This window comes from Neolamprologus brichardi, chromosome 10 (genome assembly GCF_056152115.1).
Source record: "Neolamprologus brichardi isolate AB-2024 chromosome 10, ASM5615211v1, whole genome shotgun sequence".
Lineage (NCBI taxonomy): Eukaryota > Metazoa > Chordata > Actinopteri > Cichliformes > Cichlidae > Neolamprologus > Neolamprologus brichardi.
Window position 1 is genome coordinate 34,322,209 of NC_142113.1, and position 25,503 is coordinate 34,347,711.

The 25,503-nt window shown below is 46.7% G+C and overlaps 2 protein-coding genes across 3 annotated transcripts in view; both read left to right on the forward strand.

The window, feature by feature from the left end:
- Positions 1-25,503, forward strand: part of LOC118455741 (GTPase IMAP family member 7-like) — a 137,070-nt gene that overhangs the window by 48,658 nt on the left and 62,909 nt on the right. The window lies entirely within an intron of this gene.
- The window catches only part of camk2a (calcium/calmodulin-dependent protein kinase II alpha), a 35,484-nt gene continuing 14,622 nt past the window's right edge, over positions 4,642-25,503 (forward strand). The window contains exons 1-4 of one of the 2 annotated variants that reach the window (XM_087847596.1): positions 4,642-5,096; positions 6,326-6,420; positions 16,692-16,751; positions 21,745-21,799. In XM_087847596.1, coding sequence (XP_087703722.1) covers positions 5,035-5,096; positions 6,326-6,420; positions 16,692-16,751; positions 21,745-21,799 — 272 coding nt within the window. In that variant the 5' untranslated portion in view covers positions 4,642-5,034. The remainder of the gene's footprint in view (positions 5,097-6,325; positions 6,421-16,691; positions 16,752-21,744; positions 21,800-25,503) is intronic. The other variant, XM_087847595.1, reaches the window with a different exon arrangement.

Below are 25,503 nucleotides of genomic sequence, written 5' to 3' on the forward strand. Positions count from 1 at the left end.
TGTGAATGCAGTGTTATGTATAAGCCTCTACACTAATATGGTGATATTACCCCTGTGTGGCTGTAAGTGCAGCCATCACACACATGTTCCTCTGATAACGGCTGTGACTGGGGGAGGCGGGGCTCAGTCGATCCCCTTGATGTGAGCGCGCTCAGATCTTGGAGCAGGAAGTTCACAGAGAAGGCTGATGGGACATGCCCCAGTGTTAACTAGCTCACGTCATCTGTAACAGGAAGTAACGTGTGTGTGTTGCTGACACACAGATCACACCTCAGGCTCAGCTGTCCCACTCACAGCTCCCCACACCCACACTGCTGACACTAAGCCAGCCCACTCACACCTGAGCAAGCAGGTGAGCTCTTTTATGTAAAAACACGTGTCTGACTGCAGGAGGCCCCTGGGAAATGTGTTTTTATTCAACGCACAATTTATTTTGTAATAATACATTTTCATTCTAAGCCACATAAACAGAATGCTGCTCTGCATAGATTCAGTGAGCCAGATTAAAACCTGCTTTTATTTCCACTCAGGACAGAGACATGTTTTACTTTGATATACTAACTGATGATGTTTATTCTGAGAGGACTACAGATCAGCAGCAGGTGTGCAGAAATCAGACCAGCAGGGGGCAGCAGAGGACAACACCCACAGCAGAACTTCACATAGACACGGTGACAAACCAGCCCGGGAGCTCCAGCAGGTACCGGAGCCTGGAGGTTAATGTAGCCGATCTTCAGCCAATCAGACGTGAGCCCCAAGAAGAGAAGTGAGCAGGCAACAGCAGAAGCTGATGAGCATGAAGTCTTTGTGTTTACTCCTCAGACTGATCTTTAACAGTGCGTCCCAGGGTGGCTGTGGCTGCAATGTAGCTGCCATCACCAGTGTGTGAATGGGTGGATGACTGGATATGTAAAGTGCTTTGGGGTCCTTAGGGACTAGTAAAGCGCTATATAAATACAAGGCAAGGCAAGTTTATTTGTATAGCACAATTCAACAACAAGGTGATTCAAAGTGCTTTACAGAGACATTAGAAACAAAAACAAATAAAAAGCATGATTTAAAATTGATTAAAACATTAAACAAACTAACTAACTAATTAACAAACAAACAAACAAACAAAACAGTATATAAAATCAAAAAAGATAAAGTCAGAACAGTAGATAAAATAAAAACAGATAAAATCAGTAGTTAAAATGTAAGTTTTGAAATTTAAGCTTAAAAGTGTGGATTTGGTGTTTTATTCAAATGCAGCTGAGAACAGGTGAGTCTTCAACCTGGATTTAAATAAACTGAGTGTTTCAGCTGATCTGAGGCTTTCTGGGAGTTTGTTCCAGATATAAGGAGCATAAAAGCTGAATGCGGCTTCTCCGTGTCTGGTTCTGACTCTGGGAACTGATAAAAGGATCCAGATGACCTGAGGGATCTGGAAGGTTCACACTGGGTCAGGAGGTCACTGATGTATTTTGGTCCTAAACCATTCAGAGCTTTATAGACCAGCATCAGAACTTTAAAGTCTATCCTCTGACGGACAGGCAGCCAGTGTAAAGACCTCAGAGCTGGACTGATGTGGTCCACTTGTTTGGTCTTAGTGAGGACTCGAGCAGCAGAGCTCTGAATGAGCTGTAGTTGTCTGACTGATTTTTAGGTAGACCTGTAAAGATGCTGTTACAGTAATCAAGCCTACTAAAGATGGATGCATGGACTAGTTTTTCCAGGTCCTGTTGAGACATCAGATCTTTCATTCTTGAAATATTCTTGAGGTGATAGTAAGCTGATTTTGTTATTGTCTTAATGTGTTTTTCTAAGTTTAGGTCTGCATCCATCACTACACCCAAATTTCTCGCCTGGTTTGTGGTTTTTAGGTGTATAGATTGAAGTTCTCTGGTGACCTGTAATCGTTTTTCTTTGGCACCAAAGACTATTACCTCAGTTTTGTTTTTGTTTAGCTGGAGAAAATTGTGGCACAACCAGTCATTAATTTCCTCAATGCATTTACCAAGAGTCTGGCCTCGGTCATTTACAGGCCAGGCCATTTAACTGCTAACCTACAGAACCCTGGAACTGTCAGTCTGAGGCCACGCTGAGAAACGAGCCACATCGAAGGCCTTTTCACAACAATGTGATGACTCAATGACTCATCCTGTTGGAGGGTCTCTTCTCCTCATCGGATTAAACCCAGACTTAATCTGACTGATGGATGGATGCATGGATTCATGGATGAAATGATGGCTGGAGGGATGGATGGGTGGATGCATGGATGGATGGATGGATGAAGGGGTGGATGGATGGATGGGTGGGTGGGTGGATGGATGGACCGATGGAGGGATGGATGGATGGGTTGGTGGATGGATGGGTGGATGAAGGGGTGGATGGATGGGTGGGTGGATGGATGGAGGGATGGACTGATGGATGGGTGGATGGATGAAGGGGTGGATGGATGGATGGATGAAGGGGTGGATAGATGGATGGGTTGGTGGATGGATGGACGGATGGGTGGGTGGGTGGGTGGAGGGATGGAGGGACAGATGGATGGGTGGGTGGATCGATGATGGATGGAGGGATGGGTGGGTGGATGGATGGGTTGGTGGATGGATGGATGGAAGGACTGATGGATGGATGGATGGATGGATGGAAGGACTGATGGATGGGTGGATGGATGGAGGGATGGATGGATGGATGGACCGATGATGGATGGAGGGATGGACTGATGGATGGGTGGATGGACTGATGGATGAAGGGGTGGATGGATGGATGGATGATAAAGGGGTGAGTGGATGGATGGATGGATGGAAAATAAAGGGGTGGGTGGATGGATGGATGGATGGATGATAAAGGGGTGGGTGGATGGACTGATGGTTGGATAGATGGAGGGATGGATGGATGGAGGGATGATAGATGGAGGGATGGATGGAGGGATGGATGGATGGAGGGATGATAGATGGAGGGATGGATGGAGGGATGGATGGATGGATGGATGATAAAGGGGTGGATGGATGGACTGATGGTTGGATAGATGGAGGGATGGATGGATGGAGGGATGATAGATGGAGGGATGGATGGAGGGATGGATGGATGGAGGGATGATAGATGGAGGGATGGATGGGTGGATGCATGGATGGATGGATGGATGAAGGGGTGGATGGATGGATGGGTGGGTGGGTGGATGGATGGACCGATGGAGGGATGGATGGATGGGTTGGTGGATGGATGGGTGGATGAAGGGGTGGATTGATGGGTGGGTGGATGGATGGAGGGATGGACTGATGGATGGACTGATGGATGGGTGGATGGATGAAGGGGTGGATGGATGGATGGATGAAGGGGTGGATAGATGGATGGGTTGGTGGATGGATGGACGGATGGGTGGGTGGGTGGGTGGGTGGAGGGATGGAGGGACAGATGGATGGGTGGGTGGATCGATGATGGATGGAGGGATGGATGGATGGATGGATGGAAGGACTGATGGATGGGTGGATGGATGGAGGGATGGATGGATGGATGGATGGACCGATGATGGATGGAGGGATGGACTGATGGATGGGTGGATGGACTGATGGATGAAGGGGTGGATGGACGGATGGATGATAAAGGGGTGAGTGGATGGATGGATGGATGGAAAATAAAGGGGTGGGTGGATGGATGGATGGATGGATGGATGATAAAGGGGTGGGTGGATGGATGGATGGATGGATGGATGATAAAGGGGTGGGTGGATGGATGGATGATAAAGGGGTGGATGGATGGACTGATGGTTGGATAGATGGAGGGATGGATGGAGGGATGATAGATGGAGGGATGGATGGAGGGATGGACTGATGGATGGATGGATGAAGGGGTGGATGGATGGATGGATGGACAAACAAAGTTTCAGCATCACAGACTCAAACAGCTGCTGCTGTCAACTTATTACAGTTAAAGTTTACTTTGGAACCAGCCAATCAGAAACCACCATATGGCATCACATCTGTTCACTCACCAGCCCAGAGCTCCCAGTGCTGTGAGGGGTGCTGGGTTGGTGTTTCACCCACTCACAGCGTGTTCTCGGGGTTTGGAGACGAGCTCAGCCTGAACTCTGCTGACCAATCAGCTCTGCTTCAGTCCTGCTCTTCATCCCCAGAGAGAGGAGGAGGAGGCGAGGAGGCTCGAAAGGAGGAAGCCGAGCAGAAAAGATGAGTGACAGGAATAAGGAAGCTCGTCCCAGCGGAGATAAACAAAGCTAAAAATAAAACTGGAGACCGGAGAAGTCGGCTCCTCCGACTGCTGGACTCAAACACAGACACTGATCGCTGTCAGTCAATGATCAGCTGATTTATTATCAGCTGTTTGTGGAAATACCCTGGGATTCCCCCCACCTCCACAAGGGTACCCTGACCTCCACAAGGGTACCCTGACCTCCTCACTGTGGTTGTCTTGTTCCCAGTACAAACTGGGTGCAAACCACTCTTCCTGTAGTAGGAAGCATGATGTAGTATAGCAGTGGCAGTATTTACAGTACTGTGTGTACTGCAGTACCACTGGCTGCAGTAGTATTATTACTAGCAGTAGTATCACTGATATTAAACTATATATTATTAGTTTAATCTGCAGTTTTTGGATCTCTCACTTTTTTACTTTATGCTCACAGCGAGGATGCAGTTACCATAGCGACTGTGTGTGTGTGTGTGTGTGTGTGTGTCCTGCGCTCTGATTGGCTGGCAGGGTTGTGGGCGGTCAGGGCGAGCCTCTCACAGCCTCCCTCTCTCTCGCAGCCTCAGATCGGCACAGAGAGACGAGAGGTGCAGCTCTTCCTCACTGCTCTCTCCATCATCCCTCCATCTTCCTCCTCCTCTTCCTCCTCCTCTACCTCCGTCCGCAGCCAAACTCTCTCTCTCTCTCTCTCTTTGCCACCTCTGCTTCTTCTTCTCTCTCTGCCTCCTCTTCTTCATCCCTCCAACACACTCAGACGGCTCTGAGTCTTGGGCTTCATCACCATCATCATCATCCTCGGAGGAAGACGACAGGGAGCTCCCTGACCCCTCGCCCCACAGGGTCACCATGGCAACGGTCATCTGCACTCGTTTTACTGAAGAGTATCAGCTGTATGAGGAGCTGGGCAAGTGAGTGTGGTCGTCTTCGTCCCCACGTTATTGTTAAACCAAGACTGCGAATCAGAAATGTTTAATAATTATATCAGGAATCAAAAACCTTTAAACGTTCCATCGTTATTCCACCGGCCTCTCACAAGTTCTTTGATTTTTTTTAGCTCATGTGTCAAATAAAACTTTATTTAAAATGTTTTAAATATTTGATTTTTTCTTTATATTTTCTGCAGGATCTAAGAAATTCACATTTAATGAGACAAATCTCATTATTATTGTTATTATTATTATTAAATAAGTTTCCTTATCATAATCAAAGTTGTTTTAGTAATGATTATTCTGATGATGTCATACAGGTGGTGTACTGTGTTTATGTTTGGATATAATTGTAAACGGCTGTAACGACGCAAAGATGTTGATAATGACTCGATCTGTCTGATGGTTTATTGATTATTGATTAAGCTGCTGATCAGTAAAGATGACTGATGAATGCAGAGAAAGATGGAGGGAGAAGTGTAACACCTTTCTGACCCCATCCCACTCACCGCCCACACTCACACGCGCGCGCACACACACTCTCTCTCTCACACACACTCACACACACGCACACACACTCTCACACACACACTTTCACACGCGCACACACACACACACACACACAGACACACACACATAATGCCAGGTCTCTTACATAATGTGATGGTGGGTGGCAGAATGCAGCTTTCATAAGAAACAGAAAGCTTTCTGCAGAAACTGCAGCTTCACTTCCAACCATAAAAGGATCGTCGTTCATCAGTGTTACTGTTATTGATTATTGATTGAGTTATAAAAACAAGTCTTCAATCCCATAATGTATCTGGTCTTTCTTTAGAGATGAACAGATGTGGCTTCAAACCACAGACTGTATATAAAAGATGGAAGTTTGTGAAGCCTAGTTTTTCCTCGTCTGTGTATGCAGACTGATAACCATGCTAGCTAGCATTAGCTGATGACATCACTCCACGCTGTACTCCTTATATGTTCACACCTGGAAACAAAAGGATGCAATTCCACCAAAAAGCAAAGGGTGACGTCTCAGGTCTCGTTATGAGGATGGAGCCTGCCTCCTGTGGCGGTTAGAGGAACTGCAGGTTTCCATGCTAGCTTCATGTTTCAGCCGTGCTTCACTTAAAGTGAAGGTCTCTCGCTCTGAGAGGATGAGCTGTGTCCTTTATCTGCCTGATCGGTTCCTCCTGTCGTGTTTCCAGGGGAGCGTTCTCAGTTGTGCGGCGCTGCGTGAAGGTCCTGTCAGGTCAGGAGTACGCCGCCAAGATCATCAACACCAAGAAGCTGTCTGCCAGAGGTGAGGACATGCTAACTCTCGTTAGAACATGCTAGCGACTGAATCAGAACACCAGACGTTTGAGCGCTCGACGGCGAGCTCTTAAACGTCTGTAGTGACGGCCGAACCCTCACCGACCTCCACGCTAACAGCCCTGCAGCTGTAGTTTGAATAGTCTTCATTCATCTGCTCAGCATTTCAGAGTTTACGACTCACACAGTCACACTGATCCATACTTACCAAGACGCCGACACGTCTGCAGACAGTCACTGAGCTGTGCTGAAACATTTTAAACCAGGACCTGCTCGCCTTCAAAGTAAAATCTGTGCTTTCTGAAGCCTGTGAAGCACAGCTTTTATTCTGAAAGCAGACAGTTGCATCCTTTAGTTTCACAGCTGCTTAGCAACTGGTTGCAGACAAGATGGCTTCACCGTAACCTGCATCAGTCTGTCAGAGACCGAAGCCGTCACCAAACCTCCAGCATCCACTCGCCAACCTGTCGGTGAATACCAACGTGTCTGTACTGGTCAGCGGTTACCAGGCAACAGCTAACTGGTCTGTAGCCCTGTGTGCCTGTGACTTTTGGAAAAGGCTGTTTGGATGGACGACGTTGGCTGATTTATACAAACTGCCTGATCCCAACATAGAAGTACCACGCTAACAGGCTAACATTAGCATGCGCTCAGGTAACGAGGTACAAACACCTGACGACTCTCCTTCAGTCCTCAGGTATCTGTGGTACAAACGGGCTCAGTACTGCAGGTGATTCTGTCACTGCACACAAACTCATCACCTTATCTGAGAAACAATAAAACACAATCTGATTGCTCCATCAGTGCTTATGACACGTGACCGAGTTTAAGACGTGATGAAAAACACACCTGAGAAAAGTCGATCAGCATCTTCCCACAAATATATGCTGCAACCTGTTGTTTTACTCGAGTACTGAAGTTAAATCAGTACTTTAACCTGTACCTGAGTGAGGAACGTGTGACCTCGCTTAAATCCTGTGTGAAACCTCATCAGCTCTTAGTTTGTGTCACTGTGGGGTTTGTGTCGTTTCACTGGAGGACACTTCTAATGGCTGACTGGCTAACCAGTGCTGCTCACCTGGTGCACAGACGTGGATTCAGTGGGCGTTTCCTGAGACGTCATAGAAATCAGTCACAGACTGTCAGAGGAGGAGGAGTAAACATGCATCACCTGCATCGTGGCTGGCTGTAGCTCAGGTGGCAGAGCAGGTCAGCCACTAATCAGAAGGTCGGTGGTTCGATTCCAGGTTCGATTCCTCTGTCAGTGCAGCGGTGGCTACGATGTAGCTGCCATCACCAGTGTGTGAATGTTGTGTAAAGCGCTGTACAAATACAGGCCGTTTACCATCGTCACCTTGTTCTTTTTCACCATGACAGAAATCAGCTGTCAGTAAAGCTGCCTTCAGTGTAACGATCAGCCACGCATACATATGCAGTGACACCTCCACCTCCACCCAGCCTCCACCACAACCAAAGACCCTCTGAGGCAGTAAAGTCGTTGTGCAGCTAAAGTTTAAAATGTTTTTTACATTATTATTAACTTCCTGTGACGTCGAGCTTCACCTCAGGTTTAAAACCAACATGAGGCCCAAACTCGGCCTCTGCTGACGGGTGACCGGGAGTGACATCACACCCTGCGAGCACATGAGAGCTAACACACGACTTCAACTTCACAAGTTGTGTCCGTGTCACACATGCTCAGTGTTGTGCACAGAGACATATTAGGAGGTTGGGGCTGTGATGAAGGATGATGATGTCACTTCCTGGTTGAAGCCCAGTAGGTTTAGGAGAGCTTGTAGTTTTAGATTTTAGCAGGAAGTCACAGACCATGTCTCTAACATATCACACACCTGAGCCACAGACTCCAGGTGTGTGTGATCCAGGTGTGCGTGATCCAGGTGTGCGTGATCCAGGTGTGCGTGATCCAGGTGTGTGTGATCCAGGTGTGCGTGATCCAGGTGTGTGTGTGATCCAGGTGTGCGTGATCCAGGTGTGTGTGATCCAGGTGTGTGTGATCCAGGTGTGCGTGATCCAGGTGTGTGTGTGATCCAGGTGTGTGTGATCCAGGTGTGTGTGATCCAGGTGTGTGTGATCCAGGTGTGCGTGATCCAGGTGTGGCGTCTTGTGGACGAGCTCGGTCTGTGTGAAACCTTCGTTGTTGTGACTGTTGTGCTTGTGATTATTTGTCTGAAGCAAACATTGAGCGTCTCCTCATGGCGAGCTGGTATTCATGCTTTTAAGCCCCTCCCACTTTGCATACCTAAATCACATGACCTGTGTGTCTGGATCTTGGTCACACGAGCGTGTTAGCGTGCGGGAGCTCAGACAGGTGTGTTTAATGACATCAGCTCCTCTGCATCACGTAAAGTTATGCGTCCATAAAACCACGGCGCTCATTTGGTTTTCTCGCTAACTTCCTGTTAGCGTGTTTGTGCTTTGGATGGAAACCTTCCTCCCCCTCCTCCCCCTCGTCTCCCACACGTTCCAACATGACGGCAAAGCTGAGAGAAACAGCGAAGCTGCATCTTTCTCCATTCTGTTGATTTTTTTCAGATCGCTATTCTGGTTTCAGATTTCCTTCGGTTGCTTAGCAACACCCTGCAAAGTTGACAAAGAAGTGTGTGTGTTCATCTCTCCATCTTTCCTTCAGTTGACTCTGCAGGACAAACTGCTGCTGAAGCGTCGCCGCGGTTACATAATGGGTGTCTCTGCAGGTGTTCGCTAACCTGCTGGGCGGAAACGTCCAATCAGATCTCTTTAATTTCAAACCAGCAGCACGCCATCGTCACACCGCCGTCATTCGCCCGCATCACTGTCGCCTCAAACCTGCAACAGGAAACATGACATTAATGTAGGCTGTGAGTCAATCAAACTTTATTCGTACTGCATGCTGAACAGAGGTCACCTGAGGTCAGAGTCGCCACAGCTGAGTGACCACGGGAGTTATTAATGACGCGTGCACTCAAACCAGTCAAACCAGTCAAACCAGCACATACACATATATACATTTAATAGAATTTAATACGTATGGATGCAAAATAATTACTCACTGAAAAATAACAATAATAAAAAAACACAAATACATTTTAAATATTCAGGTATCGGTTCACTTTATGGTAAAGATCCTCCAACAATACAGATCAGAAATTATATAAACAAGAATAAAATTGGATAAAATAATGAAATAAAATAATTATTAAAAATAAATCGGACAAAATAGTTTCAGGATAAATAAAAGTAGGATCTTAAAAAAGAGAAAAGAAATCAGAAAATAAACACAAAAGGATTGGTTAAAATAGATTAGTTTAAATACAAACAGCAAAAAATATATAAAAATTAAAAATTGAAACCCTATAAAATAAAATTGTAAAGATTCTGAAAACCATACTGTTAGCTCTAACAATCACTCATGATGATAAAGAGGATTTCATTAAACAAGCTGTCTCATCTCTGAGGTGGAGTCTCCTGCACATCGCCGCCGTCTCCTCCCACAGAGGCGGAGCTGATGATGAGATGATGAGAGCCTTTATTTGTCACTTGGAGGTCTTTTGCCCACAACCGAGATGACTGACCTTGCCGACCGTACATACAACACACAAACATCACATTGGGGAGACAGGTCAGGCTAGGTAGCGAGGAAAAAAACATCGAAATGTGTAACACAAAAGGATAATACAGGAATGCACAGATATCAACACACCATAGCACAATAAACACAGACAGCAACATGGGAAAGAGTTCCAGTGTGTACATCTGATCTGGGACCGCTGCAATCTTTCGACTGCGCCTCCAACTGACTGCTCAGAGCTGCTGTCACAGTGTCCGTCCTTGTAACGTCCACCTGAACCCGTGCAGCACTCAGACCATCCACATCAGACTGGACCTCGCCGCAGGTCCAGTCTGATGTATCAGCTGTGGACATGTCTGCCTCCTCTTCACTGTCCTGGAGGTCGATGATGCTCAAAGCTCCAAACCTTACACGTGAAAACCTCTCAGCAGAAACCACGACCCCATCGATCGATCCGCATTTGACTGCATCGATTGGCCAGCACTTTGCATGGCCCTGGAGACCGAGCACATCCCACCAAAAGTCATTAAGCTCCTGCAGGAAACGGATCATCGAGCTAAACAGCATCCGTAACGAGCTGTCGACTAAATTCACCATCTGCACTGGAGTCTGCCAGGGCGCCGTCGCCTCACTGCTGCTCTTCAACATCGTAGTCGACGCCATCATGAGGAAAGCCTTCAGGGGCAGACACGGAGTCCAGTTTGATGAAAATGGCACCATGACGGGTCTCATGTTTGCAGATGACAGCAGTGTGCTGGCCGAGGATGACGCCGAAGCCACGGACGCTCTATACAAGCTCACACGCGCCGCTGAGTCAAGCTTGAAGATAAACACTGACAAGATGACAACAGATGGGTCGCCTGCCAACGTCTACCTCAACGGTGTCCAAATAGAGCAGTTCAAACACCTGGACTCACTGATCGAGCAAAGGAAGGTCGGCTCCACGGCAGAGATCCACAGTCGAATAGGTCACGCCACTGCAGCATTCGCTTCCCTAAAGCTTGTGGAAGCGAACCAATCTTTCCATCTCGACCAAAATCCGCCTTTTGCGGACGCTGATCCTCCCGATATTGCTCTATGGATCTGAAACGGGGACGGTGCTCAAAGCGGACCTCAACAAACTCAACGTTTTCCAGATGCGCTGCCTTCGACAGATATTACGAGGATCACTTCGAGACCGCCTTCGAAACGAGGACATCGATAGAGATGCGACAACCAACCGCCAATCGAGGGGCGAATTCAAAAACACTGATTGCGATGGTTTGGCCATGTGTGTCAAATGGATGCGAGCAGACTCCCACATCAACTCCTCCGGCGTAAACGACCCACCCAGTGGAGAATCCACCGAACGGCACCGAAGAAAACTAAAACAGGTCAAAGATGACATCAGGGGCAGAATAAATCTCGACGAGGCCAGGACGATCGCCAACGATCGCCATGCATGGCAACGAGTTGTGAAGGAAATTCGACAACCATTGGCACCCACAGCAGCGTCGATGCAGCGTAGGAGTCGATGCACACCCAACACCAGCTAGGGGTCAAAGAGAAAGATGACCCCGTCACTCTTCAGTTTCATGTAGGAACTATTTTCTCTCTAAAATCGACAAAGAGCAGCAGGCTGAATGTTGACTTCCTGTCATGCTGCCACAGCCATGATGCTTTCATGACGCTGCGGCGGACACGCGTGTGACCTCAGAAAATGTTGCTGTCTTGCTAAAATGTTACTATTCAGCTCAGTTCAGTGATGTTTATACAGCAGCACAGCGACAGTCGCCTCCACGTGTTTCATGTTGTAAAGATCGACAATAACACAAAACGTCACATGAGCCGCGGTGCGACAGCACAACGAAAAACTCCCTTTTAACAGGATGTAACCTCCAGCAGAGCCAGGCTCAGGGAGGGGCGGGGCCATCTGCTGTGACCGGCTGGGAGTAAGTTGAGAAAATTTCATAACAGGCCCCTCCTACTTCCTGTCACTACTCTCTGTGGTCGCTCTGTTGCTGTGATTGGTTGTTAGGGTGGCTGCATGTTTCCATCCAATCCAATCAGTCACCGTGCTGTGATGATGTCACCGTGCTGTGATGATGTCACCGTGCTGTGGATGATGTCACCGTGCTGTGACGATGTCACCGTGCTGTGGATGATGTCACCGTGCTGTGGATGATGTCACCGTGCTGTGACGATGTCACTGTGCTGTGGATGATGTCACCGTGCTGTGGATGATGTCACCGTGCTGTGACGATGTCACTGTGCTGTGGATGATGTCACCGTGCTGTGACGATGTCACCGTGCTGTGGATGATGTCACCGTGCTGTGGATGATGTCACCGTGCTGTGACGATGTCACTGTGCTGTGGATGATGTCACCGTGCTGTGGATGATGTCACCGTGCTGTGACGATGTCACTGTGCTGTGGATGATGTCACCGTGCTGTGACGATGTCACAGTGCTGTGACGATGTCACCGTGCTGTGGATGATGTCACCGTGCTGTGACGATGTCACTGTGCTGTGGATGATGTCACCGTGCTGTGACGATGTCACCGTGCTGTGGATGATGTCACCGTGCTGTGGCGATGTCACCGTGCTGTGGATGATGTCACTGTGCTGTGGATGATGTCACCGTGCTGTGACGATGTCACCGTGCTGTGGATGATGTCACCGTGCTGTGACGATGTCACCGTGCTGTGGATGATGTCACCGTGCTGTGGCGATGTCACCGTGCTGTGACGATGTCACTGTGCTGTGGATGATGTCACCAGATGATGACACGATGCTGTGACTGAGTGAGTAGATCCACGGTTATGTCCCACAGTGAGCGGCTAATGAGTGGACATCGATCACTCACAGACGTCTCGTTGACCCCACAGGAAACGGTCTCACGCCTGACCGCTGAGCTCAGGGTGCAGCGATGCTGAATCAAAGGGTGGAGCTGGGTCTGAGAATGTAAAGAATAAAAACAGCAGAAGAAGAAACCGCATTTGATTCTGTATGAACACGTTTGATCATCAGACTGTGAGTCAAGCACCGTCTGATCCCAGCACAGTCAAAGCGTGTGTGTGTGTGTGTGTGTGTGAGTTTGTGTGTGTGTGTGTGTGAGTGTGTTTGTGTGTGTGTGTGTGTGAGTTTGTGTGTGTGTGTGTGTGAGTGTGTTTGTGTGTGTGTGTGTGTGAGTTTGTGTGTGTGTGTGTGTGAGTGTGTTTGCTATTTCTTCCTCTGAAGTTTGCTGATGTCTCTGACAGGAAGTGCGACGTTCAGCTCTGCAGGATGCTTTGATTGGGGGATTCCTGGTGGTGCTCGCTCTGGTGTGTGTCTGTGTGCGTGTGTGTGTGTGTGTGTGTACATGTTTAAATATCTTTGTGAGAATAGAAAATTAGCATGCTACTATACTCGTCTGCAAGTGTTTTTGAAGGAATTTTTAGGCTCAAAATGTGGTTTTAGTGTCAGATTTATGGTTTATGGTGTTAATGAGACGTCTTCACTAAGATACAAAAATGTGTGTGTGTGTGTGTGTGTGTGTGTGTGTGTGTGTGTGTGTGTGTTTGTTTGTGTGTGAGTGTGTGTGTTTGTTTGTGCTTGTATGTGTTTGTTTGTGTTTGTTTGTGTGTGTGTGTGTGTTTGTTTGTGTGTGTGTGTGTGTGTGTCTGTGTGTGTGTGTGTGTGTGTCTGTGTGTGTGTGTGTGTGTGTGTGTGTGGGGGGGGGGGGGGGCTGTCATGCTGCCAGTGTTTGGAGCTTCAGAGCTGCTGCTCGGTTGGACACCTTCCTCGGGGACTCGTGTTGGCTGGCGGACACTCGTCGGCTCGCCGCGCTGCTTCTGTTGGTTCAGCCACGCCGAGTGTCGGCCGGTGGGGATCAGACGCCGGTGGGCTGAACCGCCTGGGGAGGTCACAGTTGGTTTCACGGGAGCTGAAACTGACTTCAGAGTCCCAAACAATCAATACTCCATTTATGCCGGATAACCTCTCGTGTGATCATCGCGGCGCCGCGGCTAATGGCTTCCACCCAGCACATTATTATCTAATTAAAGAGTTACTGGAAGGTAACCAGCTGCTTCTCTCGCTGCTCGCACTAAATGAGTTTCTGGTGGTTTTTAAATGTCCTTTAATGTCCACTTGATGCACTCAGCTGCAGGAAAAACACAGAAGGAGAAACTTTAATTGATTCCAAACTAACCTCCTGATGTCACATGTTTGTAGCTCGAGAGCAAATAAACCTCGCTGGTGCACACGGGGCTAGGGCAGTGCGATATGACCACAATCTCATATCCCGATATAAGACATGTATCGTCCTGACAACAATATAAATCACAAAAATGTAACATTTTCTGTAAATTCTGTGAATCTCGGGCAGCTCGACTTGTGTGAAGTGTTTCCAGCTGCGCGTCGTGTAGCTGGAGTCGAGTGTTTGAACCGATGCATGAAACGATACGTTTTTAGACATGAGTTGTAACGGCCGCCGTTTTCTTTCAAAGTTTGAGTCTAAGGTTTATTTTTCAGCACCTGAGACTCTTTTTTGCTTCTCATCCCTAAACTCTGCATTCCCGTGATTCAGTTTATTTTATAAAGTCTCAACAGGATCTTGAGCTTTATTGTGAAAGGTTTACGTGGAAAACAAACAAGCAGACAGCGGAGCCACGCGATGGTGTTACCGTCGTTGTTGCTAACGACAACGCATAAAAACAGGCGCTTGTCCGTCTGTAGTGTGGTTATATTACATATAAGAGAAAGAGAGAACTTTAAGAAATTAATAATAACTACAGTGACATCAGAACCATGAAAAATATTGCTGTAAACAGTTTATTTTGCGACACCACGAAACAAACGATAGCGTGATGGGAAACGATGGACGTTTTTATATCATTATCCGATATATATCGTTATATCGAACAGCCCTACACGTGGACTCAGTGACAGTAAAGATCCACAGTGCAGTTTGTTGGTCCTCACCTGTGGGCGTGTATCACCTGTGGGCGTGTATCACCTGTGGGCGTGGACCACCTGTGGGCGTGGACCACCTGTGGGCGTGGACCACCTGGGTCACACAGGACCATGATTGGTTCAGACCAGTGAGCTCACCACGAGTGAAGGGTCTAGTGAAGTTATTGTTCTTCTTATTTGATCGATGAGGCTGAACCGCCTGAGCTGACCTCGGGCAACAACCATAAAATGTGATCTCAGTTCTTCTGCTTCAGCCTGCTGGGGCTCAAACACACAAACCTTCACCTGTTTTTGCCTTTTTGGATCCAAACTGCTGTTTTAAATGTTTCGCTACATCTACTAATACTTTTAGTTTTCCATGTTCACTCTTGTGTCATCACGCCGCCATGACAACAAAGCAAACAGCTGTTTACTGAAACCTGGAGAACTTCATGACCTCACAAAGACCCGAGTTGGACCCTCTGGTGACCTGGTTCTGGCCCCGTGCTGCATGTTTGACACTGAGTTAATATTCGTTTTTGAGTTTCTGCACAGGTGTAGCTCTACAGCAGGTGGTGTAACGTCTCCTCTCACTCTGTGAACAGCTTTGAAAGCAGCTTTAAACCTGTGTTTGACTCGTTTCAGTGTTTAATAAGATAAAAGGTCACATTTGTGATGGTTCAAGCTTTTTTCATCTGCTGAAGTTAGAAAAACAAACGTCTGTTTGAAACACAAAAACAACAGGAAATCTCTGAGGTCACATTCACTGTCTTTACAGTCTAATATTTTAATATCAGCACAGCAGGTAATGGGATTACTCTGTCCCTTTGAGATCAAGGTGCTCCATACAATCACAAGAACGTGGATTTTACTGTAATATCAACAATATATCTGAATATATCATCAGCATCATGTGACCATGTTATTGGTCACATGATGGGTCACGATGGAAATAAAGGTGACCCATCATGTGACCATGTTATTGGTCACATGATGGGTCACGATGGAAATAAAGGTGACCCATCATGTGACCATGTTATTGGTCACATGATGGGTCACCTTTATTTCCATTGTCATCATTAATATGAACCCGGCTAATGCTGGGCTGTGTGCAGGCGTCTGACGTGGCTGCAGAAACCAGGAAAGCTTCCAGCATCAAAGCTGTGCACAGTTGTATGAAGTCTGTTGATAAAGAGGAGCAACAAACAGCTCTCACATTGTTCTCAGCAGCCACGCGCCTCATCTAAGCCTCCAACACTCACCTTTGGAACCTCAGACAGACTTTACAGGAAGTTTTCAGGAGGTCAGAGGTCAGGTTTTAAGCAGTGAAATAAAGTGGAAAATAAAACTTTGACTTAAAACCATCCTGATCTGTCATTACCAGACAAACACTGATGCAGAGGTCTCTTTGAAACCGAGCTCGTTCTTTGTTAGCAGAGCTGTGTGAGCAGCTCCTGCCATCTCTGCATCGCTGTCACACTGAAGCTCAGATCAAATCTCAGGCAGCTTCTGAAAAGCCTGATCCTCCTGTTTCTGAGCGCCTCAGTTTATCCTGGATGAAGATCAGAGATAACGAAACTATCACCGTCACATTGATGCTTCATGAGCTCTGATTGGACTGATTTCCTGTTGTCTGTGAAACACCTGCAATCACCTCACGGTGTGAAAACCGACAACAGGTCTGATTCCTGACTCTCCTGATCAATACCAAGGATTAGTCAGGAGGCAGATCCCCGATCAATGACTCTGATCAGTAATCTCTGTGTTTGTGTTGTCAGATCATCAGAAGTTGGACCGTGAAGCTCGAATCTGTCGACTACTGAAACACCCCAACATCGGTGAGTAATACTGCATGTACTGCATGTACTGCATGTACTGCATGTACTAACACTGCTGTATGTACCTCGACTGCTAACGGTGAGGGTGATGAAGGCGGTGAAATCACAGAGGAGTCGCAGTACAAGTACTGTGATACTGAGAGCCGCCTTCGTCAGTAACGTAGCGACTGTCTTCTGTACAATCAGGTTTGAATCGAAGGGTTGATGTGAGAGCGCGTCAGACCGCTCGATGATTGACTTGCTTTGGGCTAAAGTGAGAATGCAGATGTGAGAAACAAACGATGAAAAGTGAGTTTTTACAACTGCAAGAAGGAGTCTTGATGCACGCTCGGGCTCCGGGTGAGCAAATCCCAAAAGTTGATTCTGTTCATCAGGATGTTTTCAGTGGGAGAAACGTTTCGTCTTCATCAGGTGACGTCTTCAGTCTCAGCTGACTGCAGGTTTCAACCTTACAAACAGGACATCTGCATAATGACTGAAACCAGCCCACTGAAGGAACAATGGGCTGGGAGGTCAGCTCATTAATATGCACATTGTCATGGCCGTTGATCAATAACCACGAGTCCCATTCACAGAGTTGTGACAGATGTACCTCAGGCCCCCTCCTCGGTTCAGAGATGGGCTTAGGCCGCTCTTACCTCTGAATGACTGAGTCTTCCTCGAGGCCGTTAGAGATCTTGTACAAATAGATTGTGAGACTTTCGTGAGCCTTTGAATGTAATGGCGTTGTGGAAAAGCTCCGCCTCCCCAAATTACAGCTGACGGCTTCTTCACCCTGACCTCAGGAACAGCCGCCTCATCCATGACGGGTTTCTACATCTCTTCAAATATTGACTAAAGCTCTGCTGTTTCCTGCTCATGTCCAGTTCATGGCCGTCTTACTTTAACTTGTTTTATTTGCTTCCTAACTTTCTCGTTATGTGTTTTTTAATAGTTTTCATGTATTTTGGTGCTTTAATGACGCAGCACTTCAGTCTGCTTCTGCTGGATTTAAATGTGTTTTATAAATAAAGTGATGAAATTTGATGATGAGCTCAGAAATATTACCTGCAGAAGTCTGAGTGTTCATGGACCCCAGAGGGGACATTCAGCCTAAAAGTAAAGTAAAAATACCTCAAGCAGGAAACGTGCAGATTTCATCCTGATAATAATGAATTGCAGTAGTCCAGCCTGGAAGTAATAAATGCATGAACTAGTTTTTCAGCGTCACTCTGAGACAGGATATTTCTAATTTTAGAGATGTTGCACAAATGGAAGAAAGCAGTCTTACATATTTGTTTAATATGTGCGTTGAAGGACATATCCTGGTCAAAAATGACTCCAAGGTTCCTCACAGTGTTACTGGAGGCCAAGGTAATGCCATCCAGAGTAAGAATCTGGTTAGATACCATATTTCTAAGCTTTTCAGCGCCGAGAACAATGACCTCAGTTTTATCTGAGTTAAGAAGCAGAAAGTTAGCGGCCATCCAGGTCTTTATGTCTTTAAGACATTCCTGCAGTTTAACTCATTGGTGTGTGTTATCTGGCTTCATGGACAGATAGAGCTGGGTGTCATCTGCATAGCAGTGTAAATGTATGCTATGTCTTCTAATGATGCTGCCTAGGGGAAGCATGTATAATGTAAACAGAATTGGTCCTAGCACTGAACCCTGTGGAACTCCATAATTAACCTCAGTGTGTGAAGAGGACTCTCCATTTACATGCACAAACTGGAGTCTATTAGATAGATATGATACAAACCACTGCAGTGCAATACCTGTAATACCTACAGCATGTTCTAATCGCTCTAATAGGATATTATGGTCAACAGTATCGAATGCTGCACTAAGGTCAAGAAGGACAAGCACAGAGATGAGTCCACTGTCAGAGGCCATAAGAAGATCATTTGTAACCTTCACTAAAGCTGTTTCTGTGCTGTGATGAACTCTGAAACCTGACTGAAACTCTTCAAATAAACCATTCCTCTGCAGATGATCTGTTAGCTGTTTGACAACTACTCTTTCAAGGATTTGTGATATGAAAGGAAGGTTGGAGATTGGCCTATAATTAGCTAAGACTGCTGGGTCTAGAGATGGCTTTTTGAGTAAAGGTTTAACTGCAGCCACCTTGAAGGCCTGTGGTACATAGCCGATTATTAGAGATAGGTTGATCATATATAAGATCGAAGAATTAATCAATGGCAGGACTTCTTTGAGCAGTTTTGTAGGAATGGGGTCTAAAAGACACGTTGATGGTTTGGAGGAAGTAATTATTGAAGTTAACTCAGAAAGATCGATTGGAGAAAAAGAGTCTAACTTAACATCAATGGTACTAAGAGTAGCTGTAGATAATATTACATCTGTGGGATGATTATTGGTAATTTTTTCTCTAATGATAAAAATTTTATTTGTGAAGAAGTTCATGAAGTCATTACTAGTTAACGTTAAAGGGATGGTTGGCTCAAAAGAGCTCTGACTTTTTGTCAGCCTGGCTACAGTGCTGAAGAGAAACCTGGGGTTGTTCTTATTTTCTTCAATCAGTGATGAGTAGTAAGCTGTTCTGGCTTTGCGGAGGGCTTTCTTATAAAGCAACAAACTATTTCTCCAGGCTAAATGATGATCCTCTAAATTTGTGACACGCCATTTCCTCTCCAGATTACGAGTCATCTGCTTTAGGGTACGTGTTTGAGAATTATACCACGGGGTCAGGTACTTCTGATTAGAGACCTTAGTTTTCACCGGAGCTACAGTATCCAGAGTCGTACGTAGTGAGGAGGTGAAATTATTAACAAGATAATCGACCTCTGTTGGAGCAGCGTTCAGGTAGCTGCTCTGCTCTGTGTCGGTACAGTTTTTCCTGGAAACATTACTGAAAATACAAAGTATACGTGAAATCCATGATCTTGATCCTCCACACTGATACTGGCTCATTTCTGCTGGGCTCGGATAAAGACGTCTTTGTGGAGGCTGTGACTCTGTTTACCCCGTTTTCTTCTTGAACGATGTGGCTCTGCACCCGCCTCTTTATTGTTTTAAATGACACCGACTGAGATGGTGCAGAAATGTCCTTCAGTCCAGCAGAGCGCTGCACAGGACTGACACAGCAGTTCTACATTATATTAGGAAATCTCTGACTTCACCTATCAGGAAGCTACATCCATAGTTTATGAACGATCATTATGTTTGATCTGTGATGTCATTAGTGGGCGTGTCCTTAGTGTAATATCTGTGTTTTGTAAGTGCTGAGAGTCTGCTCTGTGCACCGAGGCAGCGATGTGAAAGCCCTGTGGCTGTGCAGCAGGATGCCGGCGCTGCCTCTGAGCCTGCAGCTCGACTTAATGAGTGTTCATCAGATCATGTGTGAGCCGCCTGTCCTGGTAATGACGTTACAGCGAGCAGCGAGCCTTCTGCAACAGGAGGAGCTGACGGCCGCCTGCTGTCAGCCACGCACAGGGGGCTTCACGCGTCCTCAGATCAGCCCGTGGACAGCTTAATGAGTGTGTGGGAAACGCCTCAGAGCTCAAACCACTTAAACGCAAACTGATCTGTGTGCGGCCGCCACTTCCTGTGAATAATTCAGAATAAAAGCCCAGCAGGAGGCGCCGCTGCTGTGGGCGGGTCCAGTCTGAGCGCAGACCCTCACACCGAAACGTCCAAAAAACAAACTGTGTGCTCGATGGAGTCCAAACAAACTCACCGCCGTCAGTCAGATGTTCAAATATGACCTCGCATGGACCCAGCCGGCCAATCGGCAGCCTGCAGCTGAACAGAGCGGCCAATCGTTGCCTTGTGTGGGCAGGCGATGCTCTACAGATACTGAGGAGTGTTACGTAACCCTGAGTGTGTGTGTGTGGTGTTGCTAGGCAACAGAGTCCATAGGTGAAGGAATCAAAACCATCTATCCTCCTACACACACACACACACACACACACACACACACACACACACACACACACACACACACACACACACACACACACACACACACACACACAGTACCTGTGTGAAAGCACTCAGAAAGAAATAATCAGGTTTTCTCTCAAAGCACTCCTACACAGTACAGCAGCGGGATTGTGTGTGTGTGTGTGTGTGTGTGTGTGTGTGTGTGTGTGTGTGTGTGTGTGTGTGGGCAGCAGCTTCTCTCTCCTCAGCTATAATACTTCCTATTAAGCGATATAAGCAGAGAGCAGAAACCTTCAGTCGGGCTCAGAGACGTCATCCAACAAGTTTCTCAAACTGCGAGGACACCCGTCACAGGAAGGACCTGATGAACTGTGACACGGCGTTTAAGAAACTCCATGTTCGATTTTCCAGAACAACAACAAATCTGAACGTTCGCTCTGTGAATTCAGGATGAAACGTCTTCTCGCACATCACTGCATAAATCACTAAAACCAGAACAACTGTCCGGACGTAAATCATCAGTTATTAGTTTAAACTGGACCTCTTCTGCTTCTCCTCACTTCCTGTCACATGACCCCTGCCCCTGTGCTGGATTTTCATAATAAACATGAAGCTGGCGATCGTGGCTCAAGAGCTGGGAGTTTGTCTTGTAATCGGAAGGTTGCCGGTTCGAGCCCCGGCTCCGACAGTCTCGGTCGTTGTGTCCTTGGGCAAGACACTTCACCTACCGCCTACTGGTGGTGGTCAGAGGGCCCGGTGGCGCCATACAGCAGGGGGCGCCTTCTCTGCCCTGATTGGATGCAGTGTATGAGGAAATAAGCGTCCTGGTCAGCTGATCGGTGAGTTCAGTGAGGTGACAAGTTTGTGGTCTGATTGGATAAAACAGGAAGTTGATTTTGGAGATGATGGTCAGAGTCACAGCAGAGCAGGAAGCAGGAAGGCTTAAGGGTGGCAGAGGGAGAACCAATGACTATGACCTCTGACCTCGGCCAGCAGCTGTGTGGCGAGCAGCTGCGGGGCGAGCAGCTGCGTGGCGAGCAGCTGCGTGTGCGCTCTGTGGGTTGACGTTGTGTAACGTGAAAATAAAATGTCTGCTTTCTTTTGTCTTCCAGTTCGTCTGCACGACAGCATCTCGGAGGAGGGGCATCATTACCTCATCTTTGACCTGTGAGTGTGTCCGCATGCTGTTTGTGACACACCTGAGCTCCTCACATCCACACTGAAAACACCACGAAGGCTCCGTGACGCCACCAGTGGGTGGTGTCACTGTGGCTACAACTGTCCTTTATACCGTGATTTTGACCCCACCCACACCCCTTTCTTACACCACCAATGAAAACCACAGAAATCAGTGAGACAAGCAAACAGAATCCGAATATTCAAACAGAGGTGAAGCACATCTGTCGACAGGTAAGCAGCTTATCCACCCGTTGCCCTCCACCCAGTGCCCTCCACCTACAGCTGCTACATTCAGAGCCCCTCCACCCAATGTCCCCACATCCAGAGGTCAAAACCATACCGTGTGTGTTTGTGTGTCTCAGGGTTGTGCAGTTTCCTGACGGTGTGTGTTGTGTGTCTCAGGGTTGTGTAGTTTCCTGACGTTGTGTGTTTATGTCTCTCATGGTTGTGTAGTTTCTTGACATTGTGGGACTCATGGTTGTGTAGTTTCTTGACGTTCTGTGTTTGTGTGTCTCATGGTTGTGTAGTTTCCTGACGTTGTGTGTCTCATGGTTGTGTAGTTTCTTGACGTTGTGTGTCTCATGGTTGTGAAGTTTCTTGACGTTGTGTGTCTCATGGTTGTGAAGTTTCTTGACGTTGTGTGTTTGTGTCTCTCAGGGTTGTGTAGTTTCTTGACGTTGTGTGTCTCAGGGTTGTGTAGTTTCCTAACGTTGTGTGTCTCATGGTTGTGTAGTTTCCTGACGGTATGTGTTTGTGTGTCTCATGGTTGTGTAGTTTCTTGACGTTGTGTGTCTCATGGTTGTGTAGTTTCTTGACGTTCTGTGTTTGTGTGTCTCATGGTTGTGTAGTTTCCTGACGTTGTGTGTCTCATGGTTTTGTAGTTTCCTGACGTTGTGTGTCTCATGGTTGTGTAGTTTCCTGACGTTGTGTGTCTCATGGTTGTGAAGTTTCTTGACGTTGTGTGTTTATGTCTCTCAGGGTTGTGTAGTTTCTTGACGTTGTGTGTTTCATGGTTGTGCAGTTTCCTGACGGTATGTGTTTGTGTGTCTCATGGTTGTGTAGTTTCTTGACGTTGTGTGTCTCATGGTTGTGTAGTTTCTTGACGTTGTGGGACTCATGGTTGTGTAGTTTCTTGACGTTCTGTGTTTGTGTGTCTCATGGTTGTGTAGTTTCCTGACGTTGTGTGTCTCATGGTTGTGTAGTTTCTTGACGTTGTGTGTCTCATGGTTGTGAAGTTTCTTGACGTTGTGTGTCTCATGGTTGTGAAGTTTCTTGACGTTGTGTGTCTCATGGTTGTGAAGTTTCTTGACGTTGTGTGTTTGTGTCTCTCAGGGTTGTGTAGTTTCTTGACGTTGTGTGTCTCAGGGTTGTGTAGTTTCCTAACGTTGTGTGTCTCATGGTTGTGTAGTTTCCTGACGGTATGTGTTTGTGTGTCTCATGGTTGTGTAGTTTCTTGACGTTGTGTGTCTCATGGTTGTGTAGTTTCTTGACGTTCTGTGTTTGTGTGTCTCATGGTTGTGTAGTTTCCTGACGTTGTGTGTCTCATGGTTGTGTAGTTTCCTGACGTTGTGTGTCTCATGGTTGTGAAGTTTCTTGACGTTGTGTGTTTATGTCTCTCAGGGTTGTGTAGTTTCTTGACGTTGTGTGTTTCATGGTTGTGCAGTTTCCTGACGGTATGTGTTTGTGTGTCTCATGGTTGTGTAGTTTCTTGACGTTGTGTGTCTCATGGTTGTGAAGTTTCTTGACGTTGTGTGTTTGTGTCTCTCAGGGTTGTGTAGTTTCTTGACGTTGTGTGTCTCAAGGTTGTGCAGTTTCCTGACGGTGTGTGTTTGTGTGTCTCATGGTTGTGTAGTTTCTTGACGTTGTGTGTCTCATGGTTGTGCAGTTTCCTGACGGTGTGTGTTTGTGTGTCTCATGGTTGTGTAGTTTCTTGACGTTGTGTGTCTCATGGTTGTGCAGTTTCCTAACGGTGTGTGTTGTGTGTCTCATGGTTGTGAAGTTTCCTGACGTTGTGTGTTGTGTGTCTCAGGGTTGTGTAATTTCCTAACGGTGTGTGTTTGTGTGTCTCAGGGTTGTGTAATTTCCTGACGGTGTGTGTTGTGTGTCTCATGGTTGTGTATTTTCCTGACGTTGTGTGTTTGTGTGTCTCAGGGTTGTGTAATTTCCTGACGTTGTGTGTTTGTGTGTCTCAGGGTTGTGTAATTTCCTGACGTTGTGTGTTTGTGTGTCTCAGGGTTGTGTAATTTCCTGACGTTGTGTGTTTGTGTCTCATGGTTGTGTAATTTCCTGACGTTGTGTGTTTGTGTGTCTCTGGATTGTGTAGTTTCCTGACGTTGTGTGTTTGTGTCTCTCAGGGTTGTGTAGTTTCTTGACGTTGTGTGTCTCATGGTTGTGCAGTTTCCTAACATTGTGTGTTGTGTGTCTCAGGGTTGTGTAATTTCCTGACGTTGTGTAATTGTGTGTCTCAGGGTTGTGTAGTTTCCTGACGGTGTGTGTTTGTGTGTCTCAGGGTTGTGTAGTTTCCTGATGTTGTGTGTTTGTGTGTCTCAGGGTTGTTTAGTTTCCTGACGTTGTGTATGTGTGTGTCTCATGGTTGTGCAATTTCCTGAGGTTGAGTTTTTGTGTGTCTCATGGTTGTGTATTTTCCTGATGTTGTGTGTTTGTGTGTCTCAGGGTTACGTAGTTTCATGACGGTGTGTGTTGTGTGTCTCATGGTTGTGTATTTTCCTGACGTTGTGTGTTTCTGTGTCTCATGGTTGTGCAATTTCCTGACGTTGTGTGTCTCATGGTTGTGTATTTTCCTGACGGTGTGTGTTGTGTGTCTCAGGGTTGTGCAGTTTCCTGACGGTGTGTGTTGTGTGTCTCATGGTTGTGTATTTTCCTGACGTTGTGTGTTTGTGTGTCTCATGGTTGTGTAGTTTCCTGACGTTGTGTGTTTGTGTGTCTCAGGGTTGTGTAGTTTCCTGACGTTGTGTGTTTGTGTGTCTCAGGGTTGTGTAGTTTCCTGACGGTGTGTGTTGTGTGTCTCATGGTTGTGTATTTTCCTGACGTTGTGTGTTTGTGTGTCTCATGGTTGTGTAGTTTCCTGACGTTGTGTGTTTGTGTGTCTCAGGGTTGTGTAGTTTCCTGACGTTGTGTGTTTCTGTGTCTCATGGTTGTGCAATTTCCTGACGTTGTGTGTCTCATGGTTGTGTATTTTCCTGACGGTGTGTGTTGTGTGTCTCAGGGTTGTGCAGTTTCCTGACGGTGTGTGTTGTGTGTCTCATGGTTGTGTATTTTCCTGACGTTGTGTGTTTGTGTGTCTCAGGGTTGTGTAGTTTCCTGACGTTGTGTGTTTGTGTGTCTCATGGTTGTGCAATTTCCTGACGTTGTGTGTTGGTGTGTCTCATGGTTGTGCAGTTTCCTGACGTTGTGTGTTTGTGTGTCTCACGGTTGTGTAGTTTCCTGACGTTGTGTGTTTGTGTGTCTCATGGTTGTGCAATTTCCTGACGTTGTGTGTTGGTGTGTCTCAGGGTTGTGTAGTTTCCTTACGTTGTGTGTTTTTGTGTCTCATGGTAGTGCAATTTCCTGACATTGTGTGTTTGTGTGTCTCAGGGTTGTGTAGTTTCCTGACATTGTGTGTTTGTGTGTCTCAGGGTTGTGTAGTTTCCTGATGTTGTGTGTTTGTGTGTCTCATGGTTGTGCAATTTCCT